At 43.7% G+C, this 24,383-nt stretch overlaps 1 protein-coding gene and 1 long non-coding RNA gene across 14 annotated transcripts in view; one reads left to right on the forward strand and one right to left on the reverse strand.

Annotated features, from left to right (window-relative positions):
- CTNND2 (catenin delta 2) overlaps positions 1-24,383 on the reverse strand; it is a 640,487-nt gene that overhangs the window by 264,683 nt on the left and 351,421 nt on the right. For 7 of the 13 annotated variants that reach the window (XR_010080727.1, XM_063400030.1, XM_063400040.1 and 4 more), the window contains 2 exons: positions 12,091-12,263; positions 2,668-3,235 (listed from right to left, as the gene is read on the reverse strand). Coding sequence is in view for 9 of the 13 variants with exons in the window: in XM_063400030.1 (XP_063256100.1) it covers positions 2,668-3,235; positions 12,091-12,263 (741 nt within the window). In the remaining 4 variants the exon portion in view is untranslated. Of the gene's footprint in view, positions 1-2,667; positions 3,236-3,636; positions 3,824-12,090; positions 12,264-24,383 lie in introns of those variants that run through there. The other 6 variants (XM_063400051.1, XM_063400022.1, XM_063400087.1 and 3 more) reach the window with 5 other exon arrangements.
- The window catches only part of LOC134551973 (uncharacterized), a 48,258-nt gene continuing 26,496 nt past the window's right edge, over positions 2,622-24,383 (forward strand). The window contains exon 1 of the long non-coding RNA XR_010080731.1: positions 2,622-2,759. This is a non-coding gene — a long non-coding RNA (uncharacterized LOC134551973). The remainder of the gene's footprint in view (positions 2,760-24,383) is intronic.

The raw sequence follows: 24,383 nt of genomic DNA on the forward strand, positions 1-24,383 counted from the left end.
TACTTAGAGCACGAACTCCAGTCCTATTCTGAGAAAAAAATACTTACAGAAAAAAGAAGAAATTAAGATTGCCTTAGTAGTATCTGTAACATCTGATCCTGGCTAACTCTAAAGCATATGCTAATTTTAAGCCTCTGAGTAGTCCACTGGCTTCAGTGAATCCAGTGAAAGTCTAGAAGATTAGTGAGGCACTTAACACCCTAGCAAATGTGTAACTCCAGGATGGCAGGGAGGCCACGAGGAACATGCATAAGAATGGCAGTGGAAAATAAGGGGTAGGAGCACACAATAGGAAACCTTTGCAAAATAATGGATCATGTGATAGAGCTCCTTTCAAGGACTACTTGAAAGCCATGTCACCACTGTGGGGAAAAAGAAGAAAAGGTATTTACTAACATACTGTTGCTTACACTGAGTCTTTCAAGTAACAAGTCTCTCTCTCCAGGCCTGCCACCTAATACTTATTCAAGTGACACGATTTTCCATTTGTTAGAATAAAACAACAAGGTTTTTTACATATCTTAAAATGAAATCTCTAAGAGATTAGTGACCCAGTAGATTATGTTTGTTCCAGCACTTGGCAAAGTTAGTGTTGCTTTATCAATTTTTTACAATCTCAACAGCAAACTCAAATGGTCAATCACTACTTCCCTCCCATAGGAAAATCCACACAAAAATACACCAGCCATTTTTTAAATGCATGTATCATCTATAGGCTTTTTCTTTCACCAAAGCCATAAATCAGTAAATCAGGCAACGCCCTGCAGTAGGCTTTAAAAAAGATGCAGGTTATGCAAGATGCAGAAGTCTTATCAAAAGCTTTTATTTAAAAGCAAGCCAAGAAAATGATTGTCAGTTTCTTAACTTTTATTCAAAACAAAGAAGAAAATCCTATTAGGATTGTCTGTAGAAGCATTATTGGCCAAGAAGGCCAAAATTTCAGCTTGGATGTAGCCTAGGACGAACAGCTTCTGTAGCACTTCACAGTCATTATGCTGGACCTTAACCCCTACATAAAAAAGTTTTGGACTAAGCTATCATCACGGAATTGATGCTGCAATGCTATAAAGATGGCTTCTTAAAAAAACCCCACAACCAAACCCCAATACAAATTTCAATGCAAATCAGTTCATAAAACAGGAAAAAGTACTGTTTCTGTTAGAAACTTCCCAAAGGAAAGATTTCGATCCTAGAAAAAAAGGTAAGAAGAATCAGGCAAATACTAACAGCTCATAGCCACAGGTAAGTATTAAATTGACTTTTTTCTCAGCTCCTTTGATGCTGACAGTTCCATCCATGCCTTTTTAGACTCAAACAATTCTTGCTATAGGAGGAAGTTAGAAAACTCCCTAGAATACAAAGTCTGTGGCAATTCTAAATTTCCACTGTACAAAGGCAGTATTTAATACTTGTGGCCAACAGTGTATTGGACTACAGCAGGAAGAAGTTGCATTAATAGATTTGCTAAACAAACCACCTAGTATTCTGATATTCCTAATATCTTCAGTATTTGACAATAGGCTTGATATAAGCATCCCGAGATCTTGAATTTTACCTTACTTTAATGATACTGTCACTTTACTCATTCTGAAATTAAAATGTGGTGTTACATATATATACATATATATAGCTATACATATATATATATGAAGATACAATATTTTAAAAACCCTGCCCTTTCAGTAGGAAAAAAAACCCAGCAAACAGTTCTTACAAGGAGATAGATGCAAACTGTATTTTATTATTAGTTAATTCCATCTGTGTGTTTAGACACACTGGAATTATATAGGATGCTGACAACAGCTGGAGTGGGGGAGGGGAGGCGGGTGAGAGGAGAAAAGGGGGTGAGGTCTTCACTCCAGTAAGAAACTTGTGTACCTGAGTGATAAACTCAAACTTCTTTATGCATCCTATTTATCTTCAAATCTATTTATGTCACACAAGAGAACATATGAGCATAGCAGCTGTTACTATAGCAATGAAACTGGAAATTTTGAGAACACAAAAAACCCACCCCTGAAGGATGCTCAGTTTAGCAAAGAGATGGTTAGAGAACAGCGCACCAGTATCTCACTTCCAGGATCTGCTCAAAGTCTGCGTTTACAGAGACATTAAATCAGCTGTAACAGCCTGTTCCCCAAAGAGCACTCGGTGGCAAATCACCGCTACCTCTCACTCGCTCACTCGGCACGACTCGGTACACCGGGAGTTCCTGCTAAGTAACCCCAAACTTGTCAAGCACGCCCGAGCCGCCCGCGATTCCCTGCAAGAGGCTCAGAGATTCTGATCGCGGCACAGAAGGGATTCGCCATAGTAACAACCCCCCCGCCCCGCGGGTCACAGCACGGAGCGCGGCGAGCCCCGCACCCCCGGCAGCGCGCACACCTGCCCGGCGCCGGGAAGGCGGGACGAGCCGGGAGAACTCAGGTACTTCGCTCAAGCAGCGGCAGGCAGCCTCTCCGGGCACGACCCGGGATGAAACGCACCCGCAATTCCCCCGGTGCCGTTCTCCCGTCAGACGCCCCCGCTCCCTCCCTCCCGCCCGTCCCCGGCCGGCCGCCCTGCCACCCCGCCTCTCGCCCCTCGCCGCCTCCCCCGCGGGCGCGGCCGCACCGCGCAGCCCCGTCCCCCGCCGCGGACCCGAGGCGCTGCCGGCCGCGCTTTTACCTGCCAGGGAGCCGGGTCTCTGCAGGGTGGCGGTGGCGTACAGCTCCTGGGAGTGCTTGCTGTACTGATCGGCAGCGTGAACCAGCCGCTTGGTAGGCGACAGGGTGGCGTAAGTGCCGATGGTGGAGCTTAACTGGTGGATAGGAGAGGAGGAAATGTTAGACTGGACGGTGGGCGGGGAGGTCACTCGGATGGGGGACGGCGACAGTCCCGCCGAGGAGACGACGATGTTGATGGGCGAGCTGGTGCTGTAGGACTTGGCCAGGCGGCTGGGGGACTGCTTCGGGGAGGAGAGGCGCTGCGCGGTGGCGTAGGCGGCGCCCTCGGCGGCGGAGCCGGCCCGCGGCAGCTTGGTGGGGGAGCCGCCGGGCTGGGCGGGCAGCGGGGAGCTCACCCGCTGCGCCGGCAGCGTGGAGCTGGCGTAGTAGAGCGCGGCGGCGTGCTGGGGCTCGGGCAGGTGGAAGGCGCTGCCGTGGCTGGGCGCGAAGGGCTCCCGCGGCTGCGGGGCGGCGGGCGGCGGCGGCGGCTCCGGGCCGCCCGGGTGGGCGCCGCGGCCCCCCGGGCCCTGCTGCGGGAAGGAAAGGCAGAGGCGTCAGCGGCGGCGGGCGCCCGGCTCCCCCGGCCCTGCGCGGGGCGGGGCGGGCCCGCCGGCCGGAGCAGCCCCCGGCCGCACGCAGCCCCTCTCTGACCTCGAACCAGGCCGGCGCCCCGGGATTACGGGAGGCGCTAATCTGCTAAAGCATTCCCGGCCTTTCAGAGAAAACAGCCGCCGGCTCGGGCCGAGAGGCGTCGAAACTCTCCTGACGGCTGAGGCCGGCACCCGGCCGTGGGGCACGGCGCTCCGGGCTCCGGTTCTGGAACGCGCTCACCTGCTGACCCTTAAAGCAGGCAAGGTTTAACCCCGGCTCAAATACTTACGTACATCTATATACACAGATATATACACCCGCGCCCCTTTATTCTGCGTACATTAGAGAAGAGCGGCCGAAGCCTCGGAAAAGCCTTTACTCGAGTAACTTTCCTCGGTTTCCAGCGATCTGGGTCCCCACGAGGAGAGTCAGCGCACCGCTGCGGCCCCGACCCGGGTGCAGGGCGGAGGGAGGGGAAGCCCGGGCCGGTGCACGCCGAGCCCCCCCGGCAGCACGGAGAGCCGCAGCTCGTACTTGGTTACGCGGCACGAAGGGGGCGGGGGGTACGGGAGGAGCTGCCGGGGCCGGGCGCTTCCCTCGGCCGCATCCAGCGGGGAATCTGCATTGGGAAGGAGGGAGAGAGCTCCCTGCACCGACCCCTGGCCGCGGGCAAAGCAGCGCTGAGTTCCCTCTAAGACCAGTGACTGAGGGGGGCTGGGAAGAGGGAGCGAGAAAATCCTCGGGAGATGCTGCCAATGAGAAATTTCGGTTCTGTGCCTGAGCCGCTTCTGAAGCCTCAGAGGATGGAGCTCGCACTCATACACAGGCGACTCCCCCTTTTTTTATCGGAGATCTTAGGCTCAAGAGATCATCTGTGAGTCTGGTAGCATTAAAATCCTCTCATAACTGCACCCTGCAGTGAGTGAGAGCTGAGCGCTCTGTTGGAAGATGCACTGTTGGATTCAGATACTATTCTTTTTTTCTGGTTATGCAGGGGATTTACTTGAAACCTCAGTAAGTGCTCTGGATCCTCGGAGTTGACAGCGTAGTTTGAATCGGTCTGACCGGTGTTTTGCCCAGACACACACACACACACACCTCTCAGCTGCTGATTTCCTTAGTCAGAAGAAGCTTTAAAATGTGAATAATGAATTTTGTGACTCAATTCAAAGAGGTGTTGTGAATGCCAACAGCAGCATTGTTATACATTGAATAGCAATGTGGTTTTTTAGTAGCATCCTACAAAAAACAAGTGGGCAAATGCACCATGTTCCTGGTATGAAATTTGATTTTTTTGCACTAGGATATTCAAGAAAGGATTTGGTCAGGAACTGAGGAAAACATAACTAATTGGAGAAGAAAATAAATAGGATTCAAAATGCTGGAAATCTGTACTCCTTCCTATGTACGCCCACTGGAAATGTTTCTGTCTTTTTTTAACTTTTGGAGCCTGCCCCTCATCTTAAATGCTTTGTATCTGGGGGAAGAATTAGTATTTTCCTGGACAGTGACAAGAAAGAAGGCTTTGGAGAAGCTCCTCCTGGAGCTTTGCTCCCAGTTGTTAGTAGCATGGAAGAAGCTACCAGCACTGACATTGTTCAGGCTTCCCAGGAGAGCACTGCCAGACCCAAACCTCCCTGGCTTTGAGAGGTTTTGCACCTCACAGAGCAATGGCTTTTCACATACGTGAAATGTAAAGTGTCCCCCTCCAGGTGCTCTGTATGGTGACTGCCAGGTGAGCAAGGGGCGCACAGATGGAAGTAGCTGCTCTCTTTTGAGCTGGACTGTTCGGATTGCAGCAGCGAGTAACAAACACCACAGCTTCAAGTACAAGCCTCGACATTTTCGTAAGTGCTTAACAAGCTCAAGTTACTCGTTTGAAAGGCTCCTAACAAAAACCAGGAAGGAAACTGTGGGAACATCAGCAAACTTTTAAAAGCCACACTGAGCTACTTACCATATATGCTTTAAACTGGAAAGAAGGACTAATCTTCAGCTGACTGTCCAATAATGTATTTGATAGGAGTACAGTTTTCATTTTCCAGGTTTAGACTATATGGTAACAACTTTCATTAAACAAGAACAGGCTGGCATGATTTAAGACAACATGGGCAAAGCAAATTTGGCACGTAACAAAATGTTGTTCAAACCAGCTACATTATCAATTGATATTTGTTAATAAATTTTACTTTTTGGGCTGTTAAGTGGCATCATCATAATAATTTTGTAATAAACACTGTTCCAAAATACAGTCTTCTGCAATGTCACCAGTGTACCAGTTACTTCTTGAACACACTGGTAACGCACTGGTAACTTTAACAGTTTGCTGTTGATCCTAAGGGTTTTAGGCAAGCACTGTCATCATGTGTATGAAATTTATTTTCCTAATCTACTTCTACACTGCTTCATGTGTCAAGGATTTAGAGTAATTAATTTCAAGTAAACCAGTATTATCCCATATTCCTAATAAATCTCTATAAAGCTGTGGGCATTCTGCAAGCACTAATTCAAAAAAAAACCCCAAAAATCCCATTTCATGATGATTCTTTATAGAGAACAAGGTGTAGTGGTGGGACACAATAATTAAATGCTTAATTAAAAATGCAGTGTATAGCACTTCCTAAAAAGCTAAGCATTTGCTCTGTGTGAAGGAGAGAACTTATGGATGAACAGATTGCAATGAAAACATTAGTATGCAGTATTTTCTAGGATGTGACTAATCTCAGACCTGTCTTAAATGTACCGTGAGGTTTTCTGGATTTTTCAAAGGGCCAAGTGTGCAGTAACATTCTCCATACATGTCTTCAGAGACAAAATGTTTAGTTTTTCATTGTGTTTCTCCCTGTCTGTGGCTTAAGACAGACATAAAGACACATCATTGTTCACCCTGCGTGACACTCTTCATACGGAAGAATGAAATACAATGGTATTTTTCCCTTATTTTTTTCCATTTATCCATTATTTTTGTCAACCTGATAACAAAACTGTGTTTAAGCTAATAAACTAAGAGCAAAGTTCCTTGTCAGTAATTATATTCTCTACCATCAACCTATTTCATAGATGTGAATAAAAACCAAGGACTTTCTTACTACAGCCCTATGAATAGCTACTCCAAGACACAGGGGTTTAATTTCCCTGGCATCCCAACGAAAAGTAGCCTTGCTTATTTGGATTCAATGTATGGATTCTGGTATATCCTTTTTAGAAGCAGGAATGTGTGAAAAAAACATGAGAACATTAACGCAGCTATAAAAATATTTTCTTTCCCATTTAATGTTACTAAGAAGATAATTTTCGACTGATACAAAACAGTATCTTTAGAGCTTCATACAGAAAATTATTGGGGGTATCCAGTTACGTTATAGGAGACTAGAGAACAGTTTAACTGTTGTTTGCCTGTTCATTCAAGTATTTAATGCCCTCAGTCCAGGAAATTATTTTTTAGGGGAGTGGTTTTTTTCTTTTTTTTTCTTTGTTGTTGTTGTTGTTATTGTTTTTCTTGTGTGGGGATTTGTTGTAGTTTGTGGGGGTTTTTATTGTTTTTGTTTGTTTCTCTTTTTTAAAACAATCCAATTGATAATTTAACTTGGAACTTTAACCGAGAAAGAGTAAATAAAAGACTGCAATTTAAGATTCTCTTCTATAGAGTAGAATTGAGAGGGGCAAATAACTGTGTTGACTTACTTATTCTGCAGAAAATTTTTCATGGATAAGGAATTACAGAATGGCTAGACAACTTTAGGTGAAGCTTTGGGGTCAGCTGCTAATGATAAATCAGTATATTGATTCTTGGAGATTGCTCCCAGAGGTTTGAGTATGTCTGCATGCCCATCTTAGGTCTGGATGAACTTCAGTTTAGCAGTAAATGCCAGCACCAGTTTTCAGCTCGTTTTGTTCTCTGGATCTCTTTGCCCTTAAAATCTCAAACAAGGTCACATCTGACGAATACTAACATAATCATATACAGTACACTGTGGTCCATAAGGAGCCCCTTCCTCTTGATTTTAGGGAGGATTTTCTAAGTTGTGTGGAAAACCTCCCTCCAGGCCCCTTTGGCTTTTAAATATTGGTGTATGTTGGTAGCTTTAGGCAGCAAACTTGTTCATCCTTACAAGGGTTTTCTAGAGACTTTCCATGGGTGTAGTTCTGTTTCACAGTCTCAGTAATGCTCTGAGCTTTTTCAGACTTCTAGACTTGCCAGTCTGTTGAGGGCTACTTTTTTCCCTGTCAGCCCAAGGAACATTCCATAAGGCTTCACTCAAGGCATCAATCTGCTATGGTCTGATGCCTCTATCAATATCAACACTCTTACAAAGGGTAAAAGAGGGCATGGAAATTGCATAACATTGTCCAGTCTTGGGATGCACCCTTCAGTCTTTGGGCAGGACCTATAGAAGGGCTTTTTTTCTGCAGGACTGCTTTAATGTAATTTTTAAGTTCCTGACCTGACTAGGAAGATGCTGTGTATTTTCAAATGCTCTTATACAGTGACAGATGCATGACTATACCTCTGGATCCCTCAAATATGGCCTATTCCATCTCATTCTCCTGATTTTGTTTCATTGTTCCATTCCAAAATTCCAATGCCAGTAGTGAAATTTGTTAGCTTACTTGATCCTGCTCTCAAAGGTCATACATATAGATGAAGGTAGGTAATTGTAGTCTTCTATATACACAAACAGAATTGTGTGAGATCTTTTCAGAATGTCCAGAGATGGTGCATCTCTGGTTTTAAAGCAGCAGTAAAAGCTACCGTCATTACCTATGATAGAATGAAAGCAGCATTGCAGATCTTCACTGCCACAATCTCTACTAGTGAATTGTTCTCCGAGTGCCGTAACAAGAGTAGTCTATCTTAAGATTTAATCCTGTTTCCTTTATGACAGAAAAATTCTTATGTTTATATTTGGAATCTGGCTTTAAACACATCATCAGCCATACCTGCCAGAAGGGAAATCTTTATTTTAGCTTTTGTCTGCATAGATTATCAAGCAGCCTGTTTGTTGCTTGTGGCTAATATACAGTTTCTGCTTCAAAACTTAACGCATTCTAGCACTCATTTGCTGGTGAGGTGTGGTGGTCTGATCAATGACAAACTTATTACTTGTTTATAGGAAAGAGGAGACAAGATAAAACGTTAACTTTAAAATGGGTTTTCAATACTTTTTAATCACCTTTAATTTCCATCTACTTTTTTGTTTTCAAGGTTTTTCAATTCTGTGCCAGCTTATTCAGTTCAAAAGCATCAGGTGCACAGGATAATGAACAACAGGGATTTACCTGTGTTGCTGCCACAGCCTCTGAAAAGATTGAAGCATTACCAACTGCTAAACAAGTCCTAATCCAGAATGTAAACTTCCCTTCCTGTCCCCTTGCAAACACATAGAGCATGTGGAAAACCACTCTTTTTAGTACATGCTATGCTTTATGCTCCTTTGATATCTCTGCAACATAAGATGATAATTCTCAAGATTTCACTTAAACCTGCTTGGACAGGGAGTTTGAAAAGCAGTTTCCAGTGGGGAAGCAGAGTAATTCCCTGCCAGAGGAGCAGTTTTTGCTAAGAAATCCTATCCCAGTAGTATACAGAAGGTAAAAGATTTGTGTTCTAAAGTAGGCAAAGCACTGGAAAAAGTATGATCTGTAATGAACTCCACCAAATTAACAAAAATGTTAGACAGCACTTTACAACACTATACAGAAAGTCCCAAGACTAATTAGTTTCTCTTTTTTATACAACTGCATTTTCACAAATTGTTCTTGCTGTCACAGCTGGCCTTGGGACTATTTACATTTATTTTGCAAGCATTTGGACTATCATTCATGAGAGATAGCTATATTCCTTGCACACAAATACCAAAGGAAATTATCACAATCGGAGAAGCTTCAGCTCCTGAGGCTTATTTTAATTATAATAGGTATAGCAAAGCAATTCTTAGGATTGACTTTCTTTTCCCTGTTAATTGCAGGATCAGCAGTGGTCATATTCAGAATTTTTTCATTTTGACTTTTGGATTTTCCTCTTCTTGTTTACCTCTTTTGAAACCTCTTTTATATATTTTTAGTGGTATTAATTCATAGTTTATATGTCAGTTTGTTGGTATTTTCAAAATATATTTTAATTCATCTGAAGTTGTCAGGCATCCTTTGCAGCATCATGGTGTGAAAAATTATTAAGTTCTCTGAATAATTTTCCTGCAGGAATATTTACCCTACAATGTGGAGGAAAGTAAAAAGAAAATCTATTTTCTGTCCTCTCATACCAAGAAAAACAAAGGATAGGAAATATTGCCTTGCTGACTTACTGATTACCATTCTGAAACCAGTTCTCTCTGAAGTTGATGGTTTATGAGAGCTTCTCAGATCTAAGCAGTGTCTGATCAGTTTAATTTCAATGAAAAAAAATCTAGATCATTAATTTTTCCCCCTCCATAAATTCATCTTTTTCTATCAATGAGTATAATAAAGTTTATATTAAGAGTGTATCTATAACCTCTAGTCTAAACTGCACAATTTTCCTTCCCATCTTTTTTTAAAAAAATATTTTCTCCTTCCCCTCTCACTTTTACTTTGTTTTCGTTTGTGTTGCTCTCATAACCTGCTCCATTTCCATCACCTTATTTTTCCAACCTCCTTAAAGACTGCATGACAGTCTTTCAGGCTAACCCCCAGGGTATGATGTTTTTCAAAAAGCATAACTCCAGATGACACTATTTTCCACAAGATTCACCTGCAGAAACTGGCAGCCCATGGCACGGCTGGGTGCACTCTTCACTAGATAAAAAACTGGCTGGGTGACTGAGCCTAGGGAATGGTGGTGAAATGTTGCATCAAGTTGGTGGCCTCCCACAAGTGGAACTCCCCAGGGATCTGTGTTGTTTAATATCTTTATGAATGACGTGGACTAGAGGATGGAGTGCACCCTCAGCAAGTTGATGGTTGACAATAAGCTGGGCAGGAGTGTTAATCTGCTGGGGGGTAGGCGGGCTCTGCAGAGGGATCTGGGCAGGCTGGATGCATGTGCTGAGGTCAGCTGCATGAGGTTCAACAAGGGCAAGAGCCAGGTCCTGCTCTTTGGCCACAACAGCCTCATGCAGCAGCTCTGCGGGCTGGGGGAAGAGTGGTGGAGAGCTGCCCTGGGGAAAAGGACGTGGGGGTGCTGATACAGGTCACTGAACATGTGTTCAGGTGGCCAGGAGGACCAATGGCATCCCAGTCAGGACCAGCAGTAGTGTGGCCAGCAAGAGCAGGGCAGTGATCATCCCCCTGTACTCAGCACTCACCACAGGTGAGGGCACACCTCCAATCCAGTTTTGGATCTCTCAGTGCAAGAAAGACACTGAGGTGCTGCAGCATGTCCAGAGAAGGGCAGCAGAGGTGGTGAAGAGTCTGGAGGAGCACAGGTCTTGTGAGGGAGCTGGGGGTGTTTAGCCTGGAGGAAGAGAGGCTCAGGGGAGACCTTATTGCTCTCTACAGCTGCCAGAACGGAGGCTGTGGCCAGGTGGGGGTTGGGCTCTTCTCCCAGGCAACCAACAACAGGACAAGAGGAAATGGCCTCAAGCTGCACCAGGTGAGGTTCAGGTTGGACATCAGGAAGAATTTTTTCACTGAAAAGTTTGTCAAGTTGCTGTCCCTGAGAGTATCTAGAAGAGGTGAAGATGTGGTAGTTGGGGACATGATTCACTGATGGCCATGGCTGGGTTAATATTTGGATTCTGTTCCTAGAGGTCTTTATCAGTGTAAAAGAGTCTCTCAGAAAAAATCCCAAAACGTACCTACCCAATTTGAAATTTAATTTAACTGTGCTTTATTTAAAATTTCAGTCTTAGAGAATAAGGATCAATTTTTCGAGCAAACTGAGAGAATAGAATATTGTATGTCTCTCAGTATCCCACAAACTGTGCAATGACTCTAATACTTGAAATCTCTTAGCAATTTAAGGCTTTGAAATTCAAATAACTGCTCTCTTCTACAGAATCCTGAACTACAAAATGTCGTGGTATCACACTGAGATGATCTGCTTTGCTAGGATGGTTAGCATCTAAACAGAGAAAATAACCTGTGCTGACCAATGCAACCCAGTTAGACTCTGTTTATGTATAGAGGCATGAATGCTTCTTGAAATTTTTGTCTAAACTGAAGCTTAACTTTCTGCTGAGAGGCTTTGATGTCACAGTGAAAAGCACAGAAGGTGAAAGGGTTATGTGTCAGAGCCAGGAGGGATGGTTTAGACAGGTAGAGGGATTGACAAAGTTTTCATGAGTATCTGAGACAATCTTTCAAAATGTTTCAAATGTAGAGGCGACTGTCCTACAATATGTGGTGAAAAAAATGTTTCCTACATTTGAGATGAGGCCATAGCACCATGTGATGCATGGTATCCCAGGCAGGTTTCACATCTGGTGTCCGCCTGGCTTTGTTTTTTTTCCTGGCACTTACTGCTTTCAGTAATGTGTTCACATGCTGGCAGGTTCTCGACTTTAGGTTTGGACTCCTAATCAGCACAGTCACAGAAATTTGCTTTAAAAATTAAATTCTTGAACATGCTATTACCAAAATATATATGCAAGTAAGTAAATCTGGCATGCAGATCTCCTTGTTAATCAGGATTACTTCATTACTATGCATATCAACCCACCAGAGAGTTACAAAAATCAAGATGGTGACTCCACCCTGCTGCAGGTGTGTTAAACAAGACAGAAAGTAAAGGCAGAAATTCAGGTGTGGGGAGCAGCAAAGAGCTCTTTCCACACAGTTTCAGGTGTGAGAGACCACGATTGCTTAGGACACATACCTGGCTGTAGTTCTGGATGGCACCTCTGGGCTGACTGCTGCGGGACGGGAGCTGGGCGGACGCTGTTTCGCCCAGGGCGAGGGTCTGGTTGCTGTGGTAGCTGGCTGAGTACTGGAAGGATCCTTCAGGTTTGGAATTGAGCTGGAGTGCACTCTGGGAGAGGAGGCTGGGCCCTGTGGGGACAGGATTTGAGAGGAGTCAGAAAGCCTCAGTGAAAGAGCATTACCCATATTATCTGTCAAGTGAGTCTTGAAATTATCAGATGTATCTGTCTTTAGATTCTCAGAATGTGACTTTTCAGTAATAAAAATACATGCATTACTTTGTTTCCTTACCACTCAGTCATCATGTTCAAGCAACAGACCACATTGCTTTCTTTGCAAGAAATGTATGCTTTTGACTGGTGAAGAAATTCTGTGCCTGAACAAATCCAACTGAACTATTTGATAAAGAACTCCTGCTTTTCAACTCAGAATGGTTGATGAGGGTTTTTTTTTCCCCTAAGGATAAGCCTTGTTTATTTCTCTTAATTATATCCAGTCGTTCTGCCTGGGAAATGCTAACTTGTCCCTCCCTAAGCCCCCAGCACATTAGATGTATTGATTACTGCCACTGTCCTGTACACAGAGTGATGTAATACTTTGGTGCCTGTAGGGATGGATGGCAGCCTTTAAAATATTAATTGCTCTTCTCATCATGCAGGACACACCCTGATCTCAGTGAATCTTTGATGACTATTTTTCAGCTATCTTATCTTCCCCACCACAGCACTGCACAGCAGGAGAGCCAAGTACAGGCAGCGAGCCTAAATTGGGGCTGCCAGACTGACGGGCATGTCAGGACCATGAACCCCTGGCACTTTCTGTAGTTATTTATTAGTTCTGTGAAACTGAAACATGTTCTAGTCTTCATTAGGTTCACGTACAAGTGATTTACCTTACCACATGCACATAGGAAATTTCCCAATTTTTCCACACAGGAGTCAAGTGCACCTGCAGCAAATTTGCAGATGACACTGAGCTGAGTGGTGCAGTTGCCACACCTGAAGGATGGGATGCCATCCACAGGGACCTGGACAAGCTTGAGAAGTGGGTGCATGGAAATCTCATGAGGTTTAACAGGGTCAAGTACAAGGTGCTGCTGCTCAGTACCAACACAGGGTGGGGGATGAACAGATCCAGAGCAGCCCTGTCCAGAAGGGCTTGGGGGTGCTGGAATGGCTGGACATGACCCAGTCGTGTGCACCCACAGCCCAGAGAGCCAAACGTGTCCTGGGCTGCATCCAAAGCAGCGTGGGCAGCAGGGGAGGGAGGGGATTCTGCACCTCTGCTCTGCTCTGGTGGGACCCCACCTGCAGGGCTGCATCCAGCTCTGAGATCCCAGAACAGGAAGAACATCTGTTGGAGCAAGACCAGAGGAGGGCTACTAATTTAGATGGAGCACCTCTCCTATGATGAAAGGCTAAGAGAATTGGGATTGTTCTGTCTGGAAAAGTAAAGGCTTTAGGGTCAACTAATTGTGGCCTTCCAGCACCTGAAGGGAACCTACAAGAAAGATGGGGAGAAACTTTTTATAAGGGACATGTAGTGACAGCACAATGGCTTCACATTGACAGAGTAACTTTAGATTAGCTGTTAGGAAGAAATTCTTCCCTGTGGTGCTGAGGCAATGGCACAAGTTGTCCAAAGAAGCTGTGGATAACACATCCCTGGAAATGTTCAAGGCCAGGTGGGAAGGAGCCCTGAGCAACCCAGTGTGGTTGAAGATGTCCCGAACCACATCTGGGGTGCTGGAACTAGATGATCTTCAAGGTTCTTTCTGACCCAAACCATTCTGTCATTCTATGATTCTATGATACACAGAGAGCTTCATTAAAGAATACACACTTAATCCTCTCTCTGTCTTCACTGATATTAGTCTCTTTCACTGCCTGGGCGCAGGAAGTGAAATACAAAAGGAGGAAAAAGGGTTATACCTTGACATTGCACAGGTTACCTTCAACCCAACAGCTGCCATCTATAGCACACTCAGTGGCTCCACAGGGATGATAGGTTCATCTTCTGGTTAGCACTAACAAGCTCACGAGAGCACAGAAGGTGACAAAAGCCTTAAGAGATGTGAAATGATTACAGTGATTTTGCTCCTACAGAGCATGCGGCAAGTTCAGTTTTAAACAGACTCACGATGGAAAAATTCCAGATGAATCTACCAGAAACAACTTCCAGTACATTCCTGATACAAAGGCAATTTTTTATGACCTTTAAGTCTTTGCTGTGAGGATGTAAAGCTGTTCCAAAAAGATTTCCACTTAGAAAATGTGCAAACAACCCCACCCCCGAATTACACGGAGAGTATTTTTTCTTCTAGCCTATTTCTCAGAAATGGCAGAACCATTATAAGTGCTATTTTCCAAATCCAACCTGAAGTGCTCGTATTATAAACAAATCGTAGTAGGCTATGTAAAGAGGAAGTGTTTGCATCTAAATGTAGACTGGGATTTTGACACTCTTTTTCATACCAACACAATTTATACTGCAAAATCAACTGCATTCATCAGAACATTCGAGATATAGGACAAATTTAGAATGTAAGTTCTGGTCCCTGTATTTTTCTTACAAGTACAGAAGGAGATAGAATTCCATGTATGCTGTGAGGCCAGTAAAAATGTATCACATCCACAGGAGAGCTGAATTTAATCCTCTATGGGTGCTTATAAATCCAGCCTTTGGTACTTTCCATTCCCTGGCTCTGCAAATAGGGTTTATTTAGCATTTTCCATTTAACTGGTTTTGTTGCAAAACTTTTTCTCTAATGAAAGAAATACTTTCACAGATTTATTTTTTATTTTAAGAGCATAAAGAAAATACATGCTTAGTTCTGAAAAGATCTGTAGGGTTTATTTCAACCTTTTGGATTTTGAATTTTCACTGAGAATTTTTCTGTGTTCAAGTCATGAACAAGATCAAGTTCAGAAATTTCACAAAAGCATAACTTTCCCATGAGAAGCAAAAGTTGCAAGAAGAAAGCAATTTTTGTGCATGAAAGTGTTTGTACTCATTCTGAAAGTAATTATGCTGTGACATTTCTAAAGCTTAAATAATGATTAAACTATCACATGCTATGAATGCAATATGTTTAAATTTTCATTGCATCTGGCTTTCAAGTGCTGCTTTCATATTACTGTGGCTCACTAGGGGATTTACATTGCCAGCTCGAAACACATACATGGGTTCCCTGCACCATTTAGTTTAAACACTTCCATGCACTTAAAGAAACTTATCCAACCCCTTGAAAAAAAGAGTGTAAAAAGTTTGGCACACATAGTTTGAAGTTCACTAAAATATTTGGTTTGTTTAGCAGTTTTTACTTTGTACCTTAACAAGCAGTAATGAACAAATAAAACGTTCATACATTTCAATAATTACAAAGTAATTTGAAAGAGACAGATATTTTTAATAAGCCTAGAATTTTAAATAAGCCCAAGCAACTGTAGAATAGTGTCTGCTCACCTGTAAATAGCAAAGCCCTAAATCAAGCACACAAACTAGAAGATAGAATTGAGATCAATCAATGTGACCATGGAAAAACACAAGTTCCTTTTTCAGGGACTACAAGCAGTCCTGCCTTGTCTGATAGGGGAAAGATGGATTGCTTTTCTCATTAGCATTCTTGAGATTTCAACCGGAAGGTAAAACCAAACCTTCTGAAGAGCCTGGAGCTCACTCAGAAGTTTGTGTCCTGTACACTGGTCGCTTTTGACAATAATCTACCATTTCTTCCAGGCTAGAATTTAAACTCTGTTATGTTGGTATAAGAAAGCATCCATCCAACTGTTTCTCATTTCCTTTCAGGAGAGTTAAGGCAGCAGGAAATTCTCTATTTTCAGCCATACACTGGAAATCACTAGTTAACTGCTAGCACAACTCAGTCGTAGTGGTCCCCTTAATGAGGCATAATTACTGCAATTGTTAAATTTAAAACAAACACTTAAGGTTTCGTAAGATTTAGTACAGCAGATACCGATGATCTGTAGTATCACTTTAAAATTTTGTACTATGTTTGGCTTCTATTTGAGGGTATGGGAAAGATTTAAATACCTGTTCTCCCTTAAGTTTTCACCACCACATTAAAAAAAAAAAAATTCCTTTGGAAAGAATATTGATGTTGGATTATTCAGGGTTGATAGTACCAATTTTTCACTGATTCAGTTTGTGCCACTCTCCTCTTTCATTAAAATAATAGAGGTAAGAGTGAAAATTCAGTAAACTTAAGTCAGAGCCATCATATTGCAAGAGACACCGCTGTGGACTGGCTTCAAGTGATGGAGCAGGGTAGAGCAATCAACTCTATGTCTCCAGTTTGGAGGGCAGCTACTGCAGACAATACCTTCCTCTTAACCTTGAGCAGAGCAGTGTGCAAGCCTCCCTGCATTGCTCACCTTGGCCTCTGTAACCCATCTCAGAAAGGAGCTGGAAGGAGAGGGACACAAAGTGCACTTAAGTGGGGGAAAGTTGCTGGAGCACAGAGAACACCAGGCAAGAAGAGAACAGATGTAGATGAAGGATATGCTTATATCAGGGAACAAACCCACAAAGAAACTTCAGAGGTGATGGAGAGCAGAGGACTTTTCTAGGAATCAGAGAAAGGAAACAGGAATTTCTTTTGTGGTTCAGAGGCCCAGGTGCTGGAAGGCATGACAGGGTTAGAGGAAAATGATTCTCTGATTCAGGCAGTGAGGAGAGGGGCTTTCTGAGAAGCCCTTTCCCTTAGTTTGTATTACCCACCCCTCTTACTGGCAGTTATGCTGGTTATTATGTGGCTATTATTTTTTGTATTTCAAAACTTACTAGTTTAAGAGATGTGGAGGACCTGAAAGTACCTTGCACACTTACTTCAAGCCAAATGGGGAAGAGGAGCAGAGGCAGTGCTCTCTTACTAAAGAGATCAGCTCTGAAGCCCACACTTACGTCTTCCTGCCACACTGCATTGGACAAAGCACAGCCTGACACTGAGCTGACCAGCCTGATTCCTGGCACTGAGAGCACTGCATGTGGCCACCAGTGTAGCCTGGTGAGCTCCAGGCTCCGGACAAACAGCAGAGGAGAGCTTCCACAGCATGTGCCTGCTTCTGCCAAGGGGGAACTGGGGGAAGCAGGAGGCCGGGGTTGCGGGGTGAGTCCCATGGTGCAGCTGGGGCTGTGCCGTGCCCCTTGGCCTGCGAGGCACAGGGATCTGCACTGGCAGGATTCCTTCAGGGGCCCTGCTTTTCCTTCTGAAAATACAACATGCAATGCTGCTATAAAGTGTGGTGAAGCTATTTAAAAACCAAACTAAGGAAGGGAGTGGTCTTAAATGCTGAGACTATTATTAATTCAAGGACATCACAGTAAGAGTTGATTACGGGAAACAAAGCAAGCAAAGAGTCCAGGCTACTATTATCATTCATGGCTGGGTCAAAAGTGAGGAAAAAAATAAATTATGAAAACATATGTCTTTTTAATTTTCAAGAACAACATTTTCTATGAAAATAAAATATTTTGCCTGTAATTTCTGCTCTCTTCAGACCATGTCCTCTTTCTTTTTATGTCATTCAGGGTAAAAAAAACCAAAAACCAAACCAAGGAAACAAAATCACAGCTTGAAAATTTAATTTTTCATTTATTTTTTAATAAATTATTCTTGAATGGCAAGTGTTCGCAAGCAAAAATATTTTAAATGGCAAAAAAGCAAAATGCTAGGATACTTCCCAGTACCTGCTTATACTGTTCTAGCTAAAAAACCAAAACCAAGTGTCATGGGATAGCACTGGCTAGATGTTGATGCACCTATGAGTATGTGTTTTTCTTAGCAACTACTGTGGGATGTGATCAGGAGCAGAGCAGAGCAGGCTTAAAACTTGAAAACAGAAGACGAAACTTTATTACATTACATAAGAACAGAAATAGGAAAAAATAGAAAAAAAACCCAAAAAAACAACACTTTAAACACACACACACAAAAAAAACCCCAGAAATGAAAACTTCCCAGAGCATTTCTTCTCTTCCTCCCAATTTCTACCCCTCACACGTTACCTTCCATGGCACTAAAACCTTGGGTTTTAAATCAAACAATCACTACTCAAAAACTAATCTTCAATTCAGCAAGGGAGAGAGGAGTCTTTCTCATACCACAGACTGCTCCTCAGAAAACACAGGTCCACCCTTTATGTGTGTTTGTGTCACTCGTGGCACCACCTGGCTGCCGTGGTGACACTCTCTTCTCCATGTCCAGCACTCCCACCACTGTCCATGGGCCAAAGCTGCATACAGGGCTCTTTTTAAGGATGCTTGCATGCCGGGCTCTCCCCATTTTTCCCCTGGGGCTGAGGATTTCTTCTCTGAGGGCAGAGGGCACCACCACACCCTCTTCCTCTCTTCTCTGTTCGCTCTACTGCAGCAAGTCGAGCCGGCCACATCCACCCTAAAATGCAGTTTATGTTCAAAAGAGACTCAAGTTCAGTCTACGGCTAACATTATGCAAGAAAAGTCCAGCCCAAAAAGCTACTCTTCTTCATCCCTGCCCATCTGGGATTCTTTTCATCTTCTTTTATCATCTCAGTCCCAAGCTGTTTCTCTCTCTCTTCTGCAGCCACTAGCCATGAGAGTTAATGTCTGAGAAAAGTTTCTTTCTGCCTCAGAAAGGGTTAACATTTCCTGGCTCCCAGCAGAAGCTGCAGGCTCAGGCACTCCCAGGCTCAGCAGCTCCCACTCGCAGCTGGGCACCTTCTCCTGGAGAAGGGGGGTGGGGGGGGTGGGATGGGGGGAGGAAGGAAGGCACCTCCACAGTTTTCCACCCCTCCATCCTGGATGGGGCCAGCTCAGCTCAAAGCTTGTTCACCCTCTTCCCCCTGGGGCTCCAACTCACCTCAGCTCGGCTACATGACTCCCCTCCCCACCCAGCCTTGAAAGCCGGGCAGGGGAGGTGTTGCCCTGCTGAAGCCGGAACCCAAAAGAGGCAGACCCTCTGGCAGTCCCCACTTTTAACCCCTTGTGTCCTCAGAGGCGTGTCCAACCTCTCAGTGGCTACTCCAAGTGCTAGCATAAGACCTGACCACTGATTAGTTTGCTCACAACTCCCTGAAAAATTCACCTCCCCCTCAAACCGAGACACCAAGAAAGACAAACGTGCATCAACACAGTACTGAATTTTGATTCAATTAACAGTCATTAATGCTTACTGAGGCTTCAGTAAGAGATTACAAAAAATAGTCATCTGCACCAACAGTAGTTAAAAAGACAGAAAACTTGTTTGGGAATCAGAGCTGGTGAGTCATCAAATGTTTTCTTCCCTTCCACCTGAGGGTAAGAACTTGTCTAGTGACCACACAGGTAGGAGAGCTCACCGGAATCATAGCCCAGGGTGGTCATAAGCAGAAGAGTATCTCATATGAGAAAGCTGGTAGGAACTCGGGCTCCAAGGAGCTTACCAGTGTCAGAAGAGAAGCGATTTTCTAAGTGCTGAGATACTGCTTCAGTACACGACACTGATTAGAGATGGGGGGCAATGAATCTCATCCTATTAAATTTGTAATATTTTTAATACTACCAGATCACAAGGGAGGTTTTAAAAACAAACACATGATGGAATCACGGAATTGTTAAGGCTGAAAAAGACCTCCAGGAACATCAAGTGCAACCTTTGACTGAACACTTCTTTGTCAACTAAACCACAGCACTAAGTGCCACTTCCAGTCGTTTTTGAACATTTCTAGGAATGGTGACTCCACCACCTCCCTGGAAAGCTTTTTCCAATGCTTAACCACCCTTTCAGTGAAAAAATTCTTCCTGATGTCCAACCTGAACCTCACCTGGTGCAGCTTGAGGCCATTTCCTCTTGTCCTGTTGTTGGTTGCCTGGGAGAAGAGCCCAACCCCCACCTGGCCACAGCCTCCGTTCTGGCAGCTGTAGAGAGCAATAAGGTCTCCCCTGAGCCTCTCTTCCTCCAGGCTAAACACCCCCAGCTCCCTCACAAGACCTGTGCTCCTCCAGACTCTTCACCACCTCTGCTGCCCTTCTCTGGACATGCTGCAGCACCTCAGTGTCTTTCTTGCACTGAGAGATCCAAAACTGGATTGGAGGTGTGCCCTCACCTGTGGTGAGTGCTGAGTACAGGGGGATGATCACTGCCCTGCTCTTGCTGGCCACACTACTGCTGGTCCTGACTGGGATGCCATTGGTCCTCCTGGCCACCTGAACACATGTTCAGTGACCTGTATCAGCACCCCCACGTCCTTTTCCCCAGGGCAGCTCTCCACCACTCTTCCCCCAGCCCGCAGAGCTGCTGCATGAGGCTGTTGTGGCCAAAGAGCAGGACCTGGCTCTTGCCCTTGTTGAACCTCATGCAGCTGACCTCAGCACATGCATCCAGCCTGCCCAGATCCCTCTGCAGAGCCCGCCTACCCCCCAGCAGATTAACACTCCTGCCCAGCTTATTGTCAACCATCAACTTGCTGAGTATACGCTCACTCCATCCCTATCTCCAGATTGTTGATAAACATATTAAATAGGACTTGCTCCAATCCTGGCAACAACTGACTGGCCACTAACTGGATGCAGCAACATTCACCATCACTCTTTGGGTCTGGCCATTGTTCCAGTTTTTAACCTAGAGAAGAGTGCTCCAGTCCAAGCCTATGGCTGCCAGTTTTTCCAGCAGAACGCTGTGGAGGAGAGTTATCAAAAGCTTCACTGAAGTCCAGGTAGATTAAATCTGCAGGCTTTCCCTCATCCTCAAGGCAGGTCACCTGTTCATGGAAGGAGATCAGGTTGGTGAACAAGACTCGCCTTTCTTAAACCGGTGGGGGGGGCTGATGCCCTGATTGTCCAGTATGTGCCATGTGATCACACTCAGGATAATCTGTTCCATAATATTCCCCAGCAAGGTTGGGCTGACAGCCCTGTAGTTCCTCCTTCTAACACTTCTTTTCCACAGGAATCACATCTGCCAGCCTCCTGTTGTCTGGGACCTCCTTGGTCAACCATCATGATGATGGATCATAAATGTCAGAGAGTGGCTTGGTGGGCTCTTCTGCCAGGCTCCCTCAGCACCCTCTGGTGAATCCCATCCTGCCCCGTATAGATTTGTGAGTGTCTAAGTGGCACAATAGGTCACTCACAACTTCCTCCTGCATTGCCGGAGGTGTGTTCTGCTCCCCATGCCTGTCTACCAGCTCAGGATTCTGGCTGTCCTGAGGATAACTGGTCTTTCTGATAAAGACTCAGGCAAAGAAGGCATTAAATACCTCAGCCTTTTTCTCATTCTTGGTGGCAATGTTCCCCCTCCTGCCCAAATCCAATAATAGATGGAGATTTTCCTTGGCCTTCCTTTTGTTGTTAATGTATTTATAAAAACACATTTTATCATTTTTCACAGCAGTTGACAGATTGAGTTCTAGCTGAGCTTTTGCCTTTCTCATTTTCTCTCTGCATGACCAAATGACATCTTTGTAGTCTTCCTGAGTTGCCTACCCCTTCTTCCAAAGGTTATAAACTCTCCTTTTCCGCCTGAGTTCCAGCAAAAGCTCCCTCTTCAGCCAGGCTGGCCTTCTTCCCCATCAGCTCATCTTTTGGCATATAGGGCCATTAAGATTTCCTTCTCAAAGTGGGCCCAGCATTGCTGGACCCCTTTTTTCTTAAGTTTCCCAAGGAAAGTCTGATAAGATTTAAGTACAATCAGTATTTGTGATACATATTTTAACTACAGGAGAGCAAGTTAAGTTTGCAGGAGTGTGGATTAATTCCATTACGTACTCAGAGATCTTTGTATTTTTTCTGTCTCATATTGTAGCACCATTGCTGTGTCACAAAGCTAAATACTCAGATGAATGTGGGTTTCTTATAAAGGAGGAACTCCCAAAAAGAAACAACAGAAATTGCTCTCTTGGGGTTATCACTAACAATCTATCCCCAGTGTCTGGCTGTCAAACATCTGAAGAGTTGTTCCCATTTCCTAATCCTTAGACCACAGTATCTTAGGGCATACTTGAAACATTTTAGCTTCACAGTATCTAACAATTCAAAATAATACTATAACAATAGTATGGTAAATCTTCAAAACAAACAAATAAAAAGGCTGAATTATGAAACAAGATTGAATGTATTACACTACAGAGCAAAATTTATTGTGGAACAAGTACTCAGTAATACATTATCTGGTAGTTGTTCCATTATAAAATAAATATCAGATAATCACAAGTTACATACAGCGCTATATTGTTGCAAGGTAAGGGTATGATTAATTCAGTATTCCAAATCTATGCAATAATTACCTCCGAATTGGCTAAAATAATTACAGTGCAAACAACAGAAACATCTACCTAGTCACCCTCCACGAGGTAATTGCATGTTTGTTACCTGAGTTTTTCATATGAAGTTACAAACACAAATAGCAGGCAAGTGAAAAGAGTAGGGTTTTTTCTTCTCCTTGAGATTTAAAGTCAGTTGGCTTCCCATTTGCTTCTCCAAGTAAGTAGTAAAGTGTAGCACTACTATTGTGCTATACATCTCCATTTGGTCAGTCATCTATTACGATGCCACTTCTAATTGACAAAGGAAATAGACCAAAACGTGCTCGAATGACCATTTAATTAGCTCCCATACCAATTATAAACAACACTTCACTCACCTTCGATCAACTGACAAAAGTAGTAACGATAAATTATAGAGTAAGTGTAAATAAAGTGGGTTTAATTAGTATAATTAATCACTTCACACATTCTTCAACCTGCTTTGCTCATTTGGATAACAGTTGAAAGAAAAATACTGGCAAAGCTCCTTTAATGTCCTTTAAACATTCATTTACAGAGTTAATAGGTTGAGGTGCCTCACATCCCATCGAGAGGAGCCACCTCCCAACTGTTAGTATATGCCTAATTAAGGATCTCAAATACCAAAAGTCATCACTTACTTGTTTCTTCTGCCTCCCAGGTCATTTAGTTTGAGAGCAAAATATCGATTCCTACCCTCGAACCTACTTTTTTCGTTAGTTCATTAAAGTGACTGTACTCCGAGTAGGCAGTTGCCAACCCCTCCTAAAGCTGAGTTGTATTTGTTGCCCAGTTGTGCAAAGGAATGGATAATTTAAAAAGAGCAGCATTACAAGGGAGAGCTTTTGATGGTAACCTGTCACAGTATGTGTGTCCTTCCACAGTATCTGACATTAGAGAAGAGGTGATGATCATTAATGACAAGGTGGACAGACCTATTCCTGCTGATACTAAATTCTCTGGAGTCTCACTAATACATCCTGTTTTCTAAGTCCTGCTCCCAGAATTAAGCTGCTCCATCTGGAACAAGGAGTAAACTTTCCTTCCAGATCAGAAGGGTAAGGAACATTCCTTGTCTGTTTTAACCCCCTCAGTTACACTGTGTCCTATTTTTGAGGAAACCTGAAACATTCTTTGAAGAAACTCTCTCTTGCCAAGATGATTTAGGATGGTTTTGGAAAGCGGAGGAATTAAGTGAGAAGGGAGGCCCTGCAAGTACCACAGAGGGTGGCAAGAAGCAGTGACAATGCCAAATAGGTACAGACCTTCTCCATTTTTTAGTCTTCATGGAAGTTGTGAGAAATGCAAGGCAAGACAAGCAGAGGCAGGGGGTAATGAGAAAAGTCCTTGGGAACTAGATGACAGAATTTTGTGGCAATCATAAAAATAAGTCATTTTCTGAATTATACACAGAAAAGGGAGAGATTAAACCTTAAGATCTGCAGTTGAAAACACAACTTGTCAGCTGAAACTGGTTAAACAGATTCTGTAGGGAAGAGTTTTCAAGACCTGTTAGTCTTACCTCAAATAGAAGATAACAAGCAGCTCTCCTATAACAACAGTAATAGGCATGGCACCCATTCTCCCTCCAAATCTTAAACTAGAACTAGAACAGGTCTAGGAAAATATTTCAACATCTACCTTCTTGGAGGTATTAAATATTAAATGTATCAGTAGTTTTGTATTACAAGAAAAAATGCTGAGGCTGCATTACCATACCCTAGAAATGAAGAAAGTTGAAGGGCAAAAAAAGGCAGGGGGAGGGACACCAACTGCATACTTAAAATGAAGAAATAAATGGAAATACTTTAAATGCCTAGTCACAAGCAGCTCCCTTGTTATAAACCAAACACATCTCTTTAGATGAGAGGCAGCAATTCTTAAATGAGTACACTGAACACAAACTTGTTTTACAGAAAAGGAAAGTAATTTATATGCAATGCCATGCTCTACCGGCATTAAGAGGGCTATGTTCTACCTACAAATACAG

This window comes from Prinia subflava, chromosome 1 (assembly GCF_021018805.1).
Source record: "Prinia subflava isolate CZ2003 ecotype Zambia chromosome 1, Cam_Psub_1.2, whole genome shotgun sequence".
Classification (NCBI taxonomy): domain Eukaryota; kingdom Metazoa; phylum Chordata; class Aves; order Passeriformes; family Cisticolidae; genus Prinia; species Prinia subflava.